Here is a 12,230-nt window from a genome sequence, read left to right as displayed (position 1 = left end):
GCCAACCTTACACAGCCAGGTAGATATGCAAGACATCTCACTGTGACTGACAAAAATGACGTATTACCTTCTATCTTAAGTGCCCAGAGACCCAAATCATAGAAAATGCTCAATTTATCAAGAATGAAACAATGAACAGACGAAATAAGGTAAAGCAAAGAAATGAATCTGATGTTATTAGTAAGTGGAGAGAAAAAAGGGAAATATGTCAGCAACCAAATTTAGATCAAGACCACAAGTAAGTCATAGGTCTGTGCACTGAAACAGAAGCAAAAAGGCAATGCAAATAACAATCCACACATGCTGGATTCTGCTCAGAAGACTTTCAGCCAGTGTTGCAATAACTGTTACATGTGTGTAAGGTGAAAAATCTACATAAAATAAACAGCTTTGATGCTGAAATCTCTCCAAAAGTGTGTGATAGTGAGATCTGACTCCATTTTAAGAGAGAAAATTGATAAAACATCAGTGATGCTGAACCTTTTTTGGGTTGGAGAACCCATGATCTTTTTTGCAGGTTTCCATGGATTTCTGTGGAGGTACAGGGAATCACTGAGTGTTGTGCTTAAAGAGCACTGTTTTTGACAAACGTTTTTGTAGGGAACTTTTTTTCAGGCAAAGAGGACAGCACCACACTTGTTAAAATAGAAGCACCTGTCTCAGTGCTCTGAAGTCCACACTACAATTTAGAAAGGTAGAACCAATCCTACTAGAGGCAGAATGAAACTGAGACTTTTCTCTTGGAAGGCCTTTCCTATTTTCCCTCTGGGAAAAAAGTGTAGTTGTGCTCCTAGCCTACTATTGCAGATAACACCTGTCTTTTGGAACAATGCGGTGAGATGAGATTTGTCTTAAGCTCATCCCACAGGATGAAGGGTTTAGAATCAATGTTTTGAAACTGTCCGTGAATTATTCCCTTTCTGAAGAAATTCACGGAATGCATAACCATTTACTTTTTGCTATTTCCCCCCTCCCCTCTTTTTAGGATCTTTTTTCTGTATTTCAGTTTTTGTGGTCTTCTGTGTATTTCTGACAACCTGACACTATCCATACTTATCTATGTTTATTGTAACTGCCTTTTAGCCAGGCTACCTTGACTGCTCAGAATCCAACTGTGTATTTTCTCAAGTTTCTGAACATTCACTTGTGCTGTGCTCTTCTTATGGTGTGAAAATAGGTGGTCTCACAAGCAGCATCTCTTTGCTTGTTTCCAGGACCTTATGTGATGGCTTGTTCTTTTTCCCTCCTCATATCTATTCTGCTTATTTCCATCAGGACATAGGCTAAGCCCCCTCAACACTGTGCAATCCCATACACTTAACATTTGCCTCATTAAAGAGACATAAGAGACTGAATTCCTGCCAAAAATACTTGGTGCTTTATTACTTTAGCTTTATTTGTGAACCCATGTTTATTATCTTCACCCGCCTACAATCTTCTCTTTTCATCTTCTTTTCATCCTCTAAAAAGGTATAACTTGTTTACAACTTAGTAAAAGCATGCCTAAAATAATTTTTAAATAATAATTTAATTATTCTTTCAACATACTTGTATATTATGATGATCTCCCTGACAGAGGTACAGAATGGTATATTTATAAATAACAAATTTCTCTAAATAAGCTTTAATAGAGGTCTCACCCTTGTCATTTTTACATAACATAATTTGCTGGTTACTACTTTAGAAGTACTATCAGGTCAAACCCCCTAAATTTTGCCTCTGTTGGTTGTGCTCTCTGCACCACAACCTCCTCTGGAGAACCTCCCACCGCAATGTCAGACCCTACTGACAGGAGCTGCCTACAAACCACAGAGGAAAGGGGTGACTAACCAGCACAAAACACAAAGTAAAGCAAAAAAAAAAAAAAACCCCAAAAACCAAAACAGAACCAAACCACCAACGTGCCCCCCCCCCCCCCCCCCCCCCAATAAACAGAAAGACTTCCATGTAGTTAAGAGAAAATGAAACCTGGGGGAAACTAGTCACTACGTTTGACCCCCCCCTTTTTTTTTTTTAAACAATTGTAACACTGCTGATGTAATGAACTATAGTTTACTACAATCAGTTCTGTAGAATGTAGAAAAATGTTTGTTCCCTGGCGTATGCCTGTTTACAGAAAAGCTTTTCAAACCCAGGATGTTTGTGGTGAAAAGCAAGTTTATGGCAAACTTGCTGGGAAAAAAGGTTTCTAAGATCCTGACAATGTAAGGAAATAGGAAAACCAACTAAATGAATATAGAGGTCATACTGGACAAACAAGTTCCTTTACACTTAAAGCTTACTTCTGCATTCCCTGAACAGAACAAACCCTGGTGGCAACACTGCTCCATAGCATTCTACTGCTCTTTAACAAACTGGTTTTTAATAATTGCTAAGGTAGTGTTGGCAATTACTTGTTTGACATAGTTTTGCCAATAAATAAATGGAGGCCAAGAAATTACACCCATGATGACCATTAAACTTCTTCACAATGTAGTTGGAAGGAAACTTAATAAAGAATAACTATTCAAAATCTGTACCATTGGACTTTCAGGACGCTAACGCTCAGAAAGCAGATCTTCTCAAATTCATCCTTCTAAAGCAAGAGAGAGGTAGTGAATCCTTCTTAAAGACTGACAAAAAACAGCAAGGAGGCAAAAGCAGGGAATAAAGAAATGTAGCAAGAGATTTTTGTCAGAAAATGTACTTAAGGGTTATTTTGATATTCAGGCCAATCTATTTACATGAACAAATATCTGAAAAACAAAACAAAACCAAACCTCCCAGCCTCCCTGCCATGTTCACGCAAGAAAACCAGGACTGAAAGGTTGTTCTCAGAAAATCCATACAACTGATTTCAAGATTCACCTTTCCCTGCATTAGCACTTACATGTGAAATCTGCTTAACTTCATGTCTCTTTTTTGTTACAATTAATGGAATTATCAGGGGAGTAGTAAGAGGAGGAACAACTAATTTTTGAACCAATTCTAGAATTAATGATCTTTTAGAAATTTTATTATTTGGATATCTACTGATACATCTTATATGTATTTTCTGCTGCTTAATTTAGGCTCAAATTAAACTTCGGGTAGAGCCCCACAATGTAACAAACAATTTTAATTAAATCACAAAGAATACTTTTACAAAAGATAGCACTGAAACAATTTCTCTAAACTCAAATAAACCTTTAAAAAATTCTGGCAGCATCACTGTTGTCTTGTACTAAAATGAACAAAATTAGCTTTAACTTAATTATGAGAAGTAAAGAGACACCCTTGAACTGCTTAGTTTCCCAGCCTGATTTGTCTTAAAATTGGGATTACAACCAAACTGATAAATACCATGACTCTGTTTTGGTTTAGTCTGAGGTGTAAAATTTATTTTTCAAGCATAGACGCTTAGACTTTAGACTTTTTCAGCACACTATCAACTGTATTTTATTTTCTTATTTCTTAACTTCTGCATTCCTCCATCTTTCTTTCTCCAAATCTGTCAGTGCAGCGTTAATTTAGAAAAACACAGCCACCCAAACCCTGACTTCTTGTAGACCCTAACATAAACAAGGCTGTGTAGATCTATTAGTGCAGAGGAGCCTGTGTATGCAGAGTCTGGGCAGTGAGCAGTTTCTTAAGGAGGAAAGATGACTCTTGGCCCTTCTTTATCCTGTCATGTGAAACTGAATACTTGAAAAAAAAAAAGAAAAACTGACCATCTCTAAGTGAAAAAATGCATGTGGCATTTAAGAGAACTCAAACCTCAAGTGTAAATAATTTGACAGTATCCCATATAACCTGCCATTAAATTTTCGATTATCTTCTTTTTTCAGCATTCCATATACAGTTGTCGTATTAAATTTAGTATGTAAACATGCATTTCACAGTAGGTTAAGTTTAAAGCAAGAGAATACAGAACACACTTTTTCTACAGAGCATAGTAAAAAAAAAAAATAACCCCCCAGACAAAACCTAAAATACATTTGTGTTACATAATTATAAGCTTATTAATAATGTGATGTATTCTTTAACCAACTAATCTCTGCCACTGAGAACATGTACACACTCAGCAACAAACTGTAAATGAACAGATTGAATTAAATTCTGTAGAAGTGGAATAAATATAAGTGACTCTCAATGTTCCCTGCAATATAATGAAGCTGGCTTTGGTCATAGTTTACTCTTTCTCCCACGCATACACTGGAAGAAGCCTAAACCAAGAACAGCACATAAATAACACCACAATTGACAGAATGACCCACAACTTCCTTCTGAAATCCACTCATAAATCCTGCATGGAGATTTTAGATAACCATCATCAGCAGTTTTACTTCATTTGAAGACATTTTGAGATGCTGACCCTGAACAATGATTCATTCATAATCAGGATTTCTGGAGTTAAGCTGTATCAGCATATTTACTGTACTCTTTCTTTAACCTGCCAGTAGGAATACACATTTTTTAAGGTTCTCTTTACTGGCAGTTATCTGTACTCTAGATAAGAGATAAATCAAGGAAATTTCTAAGTACGCTAATTAACTCTGCTCTTTTAATTTCCTATGTTTTAATAAGAACGTGTATGATTTTACTACGCAAAATTCAAACAAAATGTCCCTCAGTGCAGTCCAGTCCAGTCTTACAGAGAAGCCTTCCCTTCCTGCTGCTCAGCATCCCAGAGTCTGGTCATTTTCACCAGTCACACTGGCCCACTGTGCCAGTTCACTGATTCAGCCCTGTACCAGTACCTATTCACATCTGTCCTCACTGCTGTCTTTTCTCCTTTAATAACAAATGCAACAGAAGGCTCTTTCTTTGTTATAAAGGGTATTGATGCTTTAAGAGTGTCTTGGTGCTTCAGCAGTCTTCTGCTCAGGCTTGAAAAGCTCCTCAAGAGTTGTATTGCAAACACAATTGCAAAAGACTGCAGTTTAACTCTGCAGAAAGGATATGGAAAAATATATCTCCAAATTAAATACAGGATACTAATAGAGAAAACTAAATGCAGACAAGCTCAGCTGATGGACCTCCTTGCAATTCTCCAATTTGCTGAATGGATCACGTTTCCAAACGAGGCTGAGTTGCTATGTTACCCTAACATGTCCTGCACATATTATTGCCCCATGTGTGCAAACAGTCAGGAGAAAAAAAAAAAAAAAAAAGGAAAAACATTCATCAGTTGTTCAGGAAAAACTGAAAAATTTGATGAATAGGGGAGGAAAGAACTGTTTCCTCAACAGAATAAAGCCAGCTTTGCTGTATTTTTTCAAAGAAAACTAACACTGTCTAATAAAACGTCCTAAAAAGAGTCAAAGCCTACCTGGTCTTTAGATTTTATTACTCCTTTAAATTGAGGTTAAGGAATATTTTATGTTTTTCTGCCTTCCCCTTTCAACCTTTTTGCTTGTTCTAAAACCACAGGAAACAGATCCAGTCATACACAGAGAAGCATGTGGGAAAATGCATGGCTTAAATCTATGATTGAGCAGCCCACCTAGAGCTGCTTAAACGGTTCTCCAGCGGTAATTAGTTAATAAGAAAAAGTACTTGTCACATCAGTTTTAAAAGGCAGAGAAAGTGCTGTGTTTATAAACTATCTTCTATCTTATTTTTATATTTGAGAAGTGTTATTGTCTTCTCTAGGTATGGAAGGCATTTTTGAACTAAAGTGACTTAAACAGGGGGAACGTGCCTGTATGCCATTCTGGCTATTTGTGAATGGTATTTTCATATTGCTTCATCCTTCAAACTGAAAATACAAAGGCATTTTGGATGTTCCTCCAGCTGCTTCTTATTCCTTATCTTTGTATCTTCTAAATACTAGCATTGTAACATCATGGTCACATTTTGATTACCAAAATTAAGACAGAATTGGTTAAATCTCATGAATTTTGTTTCATAATCGAAGGCAAAAAGAGGAACAACAACATCAAAAAATCACAGCAACACATGAAAAGCTTATTTCATAGAATTCCCTATGCATATTTTAAGAAACCACAATTCTGCCTCTTGAGAGTGTGGTCTATTAGTTAGTAAACAGTGAAAAATGCAACCATTAGACACTGGAGAATGACTTCTGTCCTATCTGGCAACCACCTCTGTTTAGAAGACTCATCAGTGAGGCCAAAGTGATTACTCTATAAATATAACCTCTCTTTTTTTGTTGTTGTTTTGTTTTTACTGTTAAATAACAATTTAGTTGTTGGTTCAGGCTTATAGTTTAGATCAGGTAAGTGGAGAAACCTTGTTCATGAATTAACTAAACAAAATTTGCTTCTAACTTAAGCAACAAATTTTTAAGATTTGAAAGTGATATCGCATGAGAAATCTTTAAAGGAAAAAATGAAGAAACTTTATCATCACAGTGAGTTGTTTATATATGAACCAGAATAGATGGAAGGAAATAATATTACGATTTTCTTGTATCACCATAAAAACTTAAGATCCTAAAATCTTGCTACACGTAACATTTCAAATTAATACTTTTCCCTCGTTTTTCTAAGTAAAAAATATGTCCTATACTTAATAAGCAGTTACCAAGCGTAAAAAGAATCACTGCTCTTAAAAATAATGTTCTCTAGATAACAACAGCAACAATAATAATAGTGTTCAGCTTAACTTATCATAAATCTATCCACATTTACTTCACTGCCTCTTATGAGGAAAGAATATACCAATACACCTGACTGCAATGCCACAGCAGACACAAGAGGCAGAGAATGCCAAGGCAGCTTTTCTGACCTCAGCCTGTCAGAGGGAATTTAGTGATGACTGTGCATGCCAGCAAGTAAACCTAATGTCTAGAAGAGCACATGGCAAGTCAAAACGATGCTTGGTTTTAAGAACTGCTGCTATTGAGAGAATAATCATCTTTTTTCTCACATCAAGAGATGTGAGAAATTACAAATGTTCAAGCACTCCACCTAATACAAGGATAGACATCTCAGAAATTGGCCAAAACCCATTTCTAGGACAGAAGAAATGTACAGAAAAATAACGTCTGTGTATTTTCCATCTATATCAGCTCAAATATAAAATCGTTTTTCTTTGGCCAAGCTTATATCCCTTGTGTTTGCTTTCCTGAGAACCTGCATAATCAAGTTTTATTAGTCCAAATGTTCACACAGAGACCAATTTAGGCCTTTACACTTAAGTATATCAGGAGTGGTATATTTTGTCAGGGAAAGAAGACTGGTAGACAAACTGGGACAAAGTACTGCTTGAGGGCAGGGCTCCCTTAAATCCTTGGTCTACCTCCTATCCCAAGGAACGCAGTGAGCTGAGTAAAACCCTTTCAGCCAGGGCCACTCAAGAACACACGCTGCCACTTCCACGTGAACACAGTGAGAACAAAATTCTATTCTGGAACTTCCTAATAAACCTGAAAGGAGCTGGCTTTTTATTTCTAACAACAGCTCGAGCTGTGTGTGACCTAAAAAGAGAATTGAATGTTCTGCTTTTGTTTTTTTTTCTCCCCTTCCCAAAGTGCCTAGTTCTGCTGGTCTACTCTTGTGCTCTGAAACCTTTCCCTGACAATGTCTGAGCACTGCAAGCATCCCCACACCTTATTTTGCCGATCACTGAAACTAATTTTAGCAAGTCACCTGACAGCTGAGTAGCCAAAACTAAGTTAGCTCATCGCTCACTTTTTGGAAACAACAGATGGACGTCACTAGAGTGGGGGTGCTCGATATCCCCCAAAGATGACTGAAGTTCTGAATTGAAATTTTATACCTCTCCATTGCCACATACATTAATTGGCTTAAATTTACAAAGTTTTTAAAGACATAATCAACCCACCAGCTTTTTTTTTTCTAGGTAATTTTTTTTAATTGAAGGCCATCATACCTGAATCTTTATTTATTTTGATCTATTCTACATTTAAAGAACTTTTGTTTGTGGTTCCCTTCCATGGAGACAATAAAATTTGGGTATTTGGTAACCAGTATGAAGAAACAGAAATATTAAAAAAAGGAGCTTTATTCATCATATAGGAAACTAACTTTTAGAAAACTGTCCTAGAATCACAGGAAAACTTTCATTTCTGCCTGTTGTTTATATACTAGACAGTTCAATGCCAAAACTGCTCTAAATCACAATCTGAAAGTCCCTTATAGACCTAGAATTTGCTGAATTTAAATTACGTGAATACAGACAAAAAGCACAGTTTGAATAGAGTTCACATAAGTTAAAGTTAGATGGGAGATTTATCATCCGAAACAGTACAAATCTGCTGAAAGCTGTCAAATGGGGACACAACTAAATAAAATCAACTTTTCAAAGTCAGTATCAGTTTTTGAGATTAAACTTGAAATGTAACTTGTAAGAAATATTAAATCAGAAAGACAGGGAAAACAATAACCTGTCAGTTTTATGATATTAATCTCAAAGAAATATATGAAGGTCATTAAGGAAAGAAGATGGTTGGCAGCCATGCAATAATATCCCCTCCAAGAGTTACATAAATGTCTTTGTAGCTGGTGATAAAGAACAATGCTGATCTTTGCTGACCTCTGGCTTGGTCACAGATTTGTATTTGTTACAAGTATCACATGATGCATCAACATGATGTATGCACTGAATGTATTCCTTAACAATGAAAGAAGTGCAGATACATGAAGACTCATGTAAGAATATTAAAATGATTAAAATTATTAAATGAATGAGAATGAGGGAAAAGCAGGCCCTCATTCTCATTCCTGTGAAGGAACAGCATCCTTGTAATTTGAAAGGGTATTGAGGGTCAAGGCAAATTAACTTTCAGGCATAATGTAAATAAAACATTTGCCTCCATGTCCTTCTACTGCCTCTGATTCCAGCAAAATACTTCTCCCACAGCAATAAAGAAAATTAGGTTAAGTTTTAAAAATACAGAAGCTTTGTACTGTAGCCAAATTAAACTATTCCAAAATACACTGTATTTGTAACTCATTTAACAGTCAGCAAGTTTGGCTGCTGACATTATAATTTGCTAATAATGCTTTTCAGTATTTTTAAGCCAGCCACACAACTTGTAGTCCAGTGATATTTATAACACATGCTGGGACTTTTTAGGTTTGGCTTTGCGTCTTTTTAAGCTGAGAAGTGGTGACCTACTGATAACGCTCCTCCTCCACTACCAAGCAAAAGATTAGGATTTAGCTGATGGCATGGGATGCATTCTCCTAAAGGCAGCACAATGGAAACGCTACAGATGTTTCAAAACCCAAGCATGTGTATCAGCATTACACTCCTTCCCTTTTCCCCCTCACCAGTTAACAATGACCACGGACAGGCTCTGAGAGAAATGCCACCAGCTCCTGCTGAGCCAGAAAACAGCACCCTTACCCTCAGCATGTTTTAAGTGCATCAAAGAACCGGTGTGTGGGTATCAGAACTGGATTTCCATCCTCAGCTCACACGCTGTCAGTTTTGAGGAGGATGTGACCCCACCACCCTGACAAACGTCCGTCCAATGCTAGCGCAGAAATGTTCCTCTGGGTAAAGGGTCAGGTGAAAGCTGGGTGCATTTTTAGCATCTTTCTGTCAAGATTATATTTCAGCGTTTTAAATCATCAATACCTGTGAGAAAAAGGCTGTTTGATCCTATCAGTGGCACAGCTGTACCTGAGTTTCAAGTTTCTGCTCTAAGAGAGAAGGTGTGTAAACAAGGATAAGTCACTCAGCTGTTATATTTTCTGGTAGATCATGACATGAAAAGCACAGATACACTCAAGGAATATTTAAGTATCGAATGATACCTCATAAAGGGTCTTGAAGGTGAAGAATTATGCAAATGTACTCATTACTATACCAAATAATCTTAGAATAAAGGAAAAGCAAGCCACTTAGAAGACATGGAGGGAAGAAACATAGAAAAAGCCCTATTAAACTTCCTTTAACCTTTTACAGAAAAAAGGTAGTAGGATTTAGATTTATGTTCCAAGACAGTGGACTTAATTCTGGATCCAATTTTTTTCTCCACTTGTGTTTTGGTTTGGACACAAGATGAAACCTAACATTCTTCCTGTCAGAGCCTGTAGATAGGCATAATTTTTTCAAAAGGAAAGCACACTACCATTAGCACTGCAATTTGGTGTATTCCTGGTTTTGTCTGGCCCTTTCAGCACCATTTTTGAAAGTAGGATTTTGATACACATTGACCCTTAATGATCACTGAGGTAGGGTTCACATTCATGTATTTTAAATAGGTACCATTATTCTGTTTTCTTGGCCTGATGTTTTATTTGAGTTTGTGAATAGATACGATAAACAGTCAGTCTGCACTTTTCAGCAAGCACAACTCAGATCTGTACTATGGTGGTGAGTGAGGGCAGAGAGGAAACCCACTGATTACAATCTAGGACAGCTGTTTAAGTCTCTCTCTGTAAAACCATTGCTTTAATTTCTAGCTACTCTGGACTGTGAGCAAATGCCCAGGTTTTGGTAAATGCACTGAGGTCAAATGAGTTCCTTCGTACACATATCTAATTTTCCCTCACTTCCATGTGCTGATGATTCATTTTTTTCCCAAAAATGGTCTGGAAAGAGGGAAAATAAACTATGACCCACAACACGAAAATTCCCCGCTCTGGCAGAAGCGCGACAAGTCCTTCAGTGACATGGACCAATTCCTCGGCCTCAGCCGCAGCACCAAGCGCAGAGAGGAGAGAAAAGCAAAACACTGAGTGCAAGAACAGCCTTGTGGCATTGCTGCTGACCATACTGCCAATTGGACAAATCATAACACGCTGGAGTGTGTTCTCTGAAAACCCTAAATGACACAGCAACTCTATGAGCGTATATTTTCGCAATAGCGGTTCACATGAAATGTATATTTTCGATGGAAATCTAATTCAGAGCTGTGTTATTATCAAGGACAGATGAGTTTGGAGCAGTTGCAGTGTTAACAAATTATGTTCAGATGAATAGGTTTTCATCACTGTACTATGTATTTATGATTTGCAACTTCGCAATCTACTACATTTCTCAGAACACTTCTGACCAGACTGAACCTGTTTTCAGGTTGACTGTGTTACGTACACATGTACCATTTCACTTCGAAGGACAGAATACCAAATGTACTACTGTCTTTAATTAAATACTGCTTATAATTTTTTCCACCTAAAAATATATATTAGTAATGCAGGTATTCATCTGGTTATGTAAATGTCTCAGAAATTTTTATGGAATGTGAAAAGACAGAGTAATTTCAGCATTGTCTGGGTCTCAGAATTTTAAACAAAGGATCCTCCTTAGATTGACTCAACATTTTTCCAACTTAATAGTTTCAACTGAAATGATTTTATGTAAATCAATTTTGAGTGGAATAAAGATACCTAAAGTTATTTGATTTTTCATACTTTTCTTCATAAGATGTGAAATATTTGAGGCATACGTGCTCCAACTACATAGAGAAGGAAAATTTTAATTCCTACATTGCAAAACTCCTGAATCTCACTGATATATTTTTAATTTGTCATAGATGGTCACATTCTTGGTTATAAATTTCATAAAAAGAAATACTTACTACTGTGCACAGTCAATCAGCTGATATTCATTTGACCTCTCGAAGCACGCCTTTACACCTTCATCATCCCAGAGCTTTTTTGCGTGTTCAAAGAACTCCTGAAAATTGGAAATGCAATAAATCAGAGAACATTTCTCAATTTTTTCAATCCCCAATCAGGGCCTTTCCTTCCTCTAACATTCATGTTTTATGCTTTTCAAAATGATAGATTCTACACTTAAGAAGAAAAGCCATAAACATTTATTAGCAAAATTGCAATAAAGTATACAAAACATACGGCCGCTGAGAGGTTCCAGCCCATGATATATAATGAGGACTGTCTTCAAAATTCATGCCAGTCCATATATAAGATTTACTGTAAGTACAAAAGTTACCTAGAAGCATGTTCACTTCATTTTTATTTTGCTTCTGTCAAGGAATTTATGCCTCTGTCAAGGAAAAAGCATAAAAGTGACGCAAAAAGCCGCTCAGCTTATAAACATTAGCTTTCCAGAGAAAGAACCAGTCTGTAACTTTAAAAAGATTGCACAATTTTTCCTGAAAAACACAACTTTCTGCTGCTTGGTATTTTCTCATGCTATGTAATAACTTGATTGCAAGACTTTCAGAGCCTTTGCTCAGCCCCGCATCCCCCAAAAAGCTGCCTAGCACAACGTACTTTTCCTAGCAACTTTCCCAGGCCACCCAATCCAGAAATATCTGCCAGCAAGCTTAATTCAGAATTTTCTGAAAGAGGAACCAAAGCTGTCCT

The 12,230-nt window shown here is 36.8% G+C and overlaps 1 protein-coding gene across 2 annotated transcripts in view; it reads right to left on the bottom strand.

Moving 5' to 3' along the window:
* GNAL (G protein subunit alpha L) overlaps positions 1 to 12,230 on the bottom strand; it is a 177,509-nt gene that overhangs the window by 41,456 nt on the left and 123,823 nt on the right. For both annotated transcript variants that reach the window (XM_040062815.2, XM_040062822.2), the window contains exon 5: positions 11,480 to 11,577. In XM_040062815.2, the coding sequence (XP_039918749.1) occupies positions 11,480 to 11,577 (98 nt within the window). The remainder of the gene's footprint in view (positions 1 to 11,479; positions 11,578 to 12,230) is intronic.

This window comes from Hirundo rustica, chromosome 1, assembly GCF_015227805.2.
Source record: "Hirundo rustica isolate bHirRus1 chromosome 1, bHirRus1.pri.v3, whole genome shotgun sequence".
NCBI lineage: Eukaryota > Metazoa > Chordata > Aves > Passeriformes > Hirundinidae > Hirundo > Hirundo rustica.
Note: the sequence above shows the minus strand (reverse complement) of the source record. Positions and strands in the feature narration are given on the sequence as shown.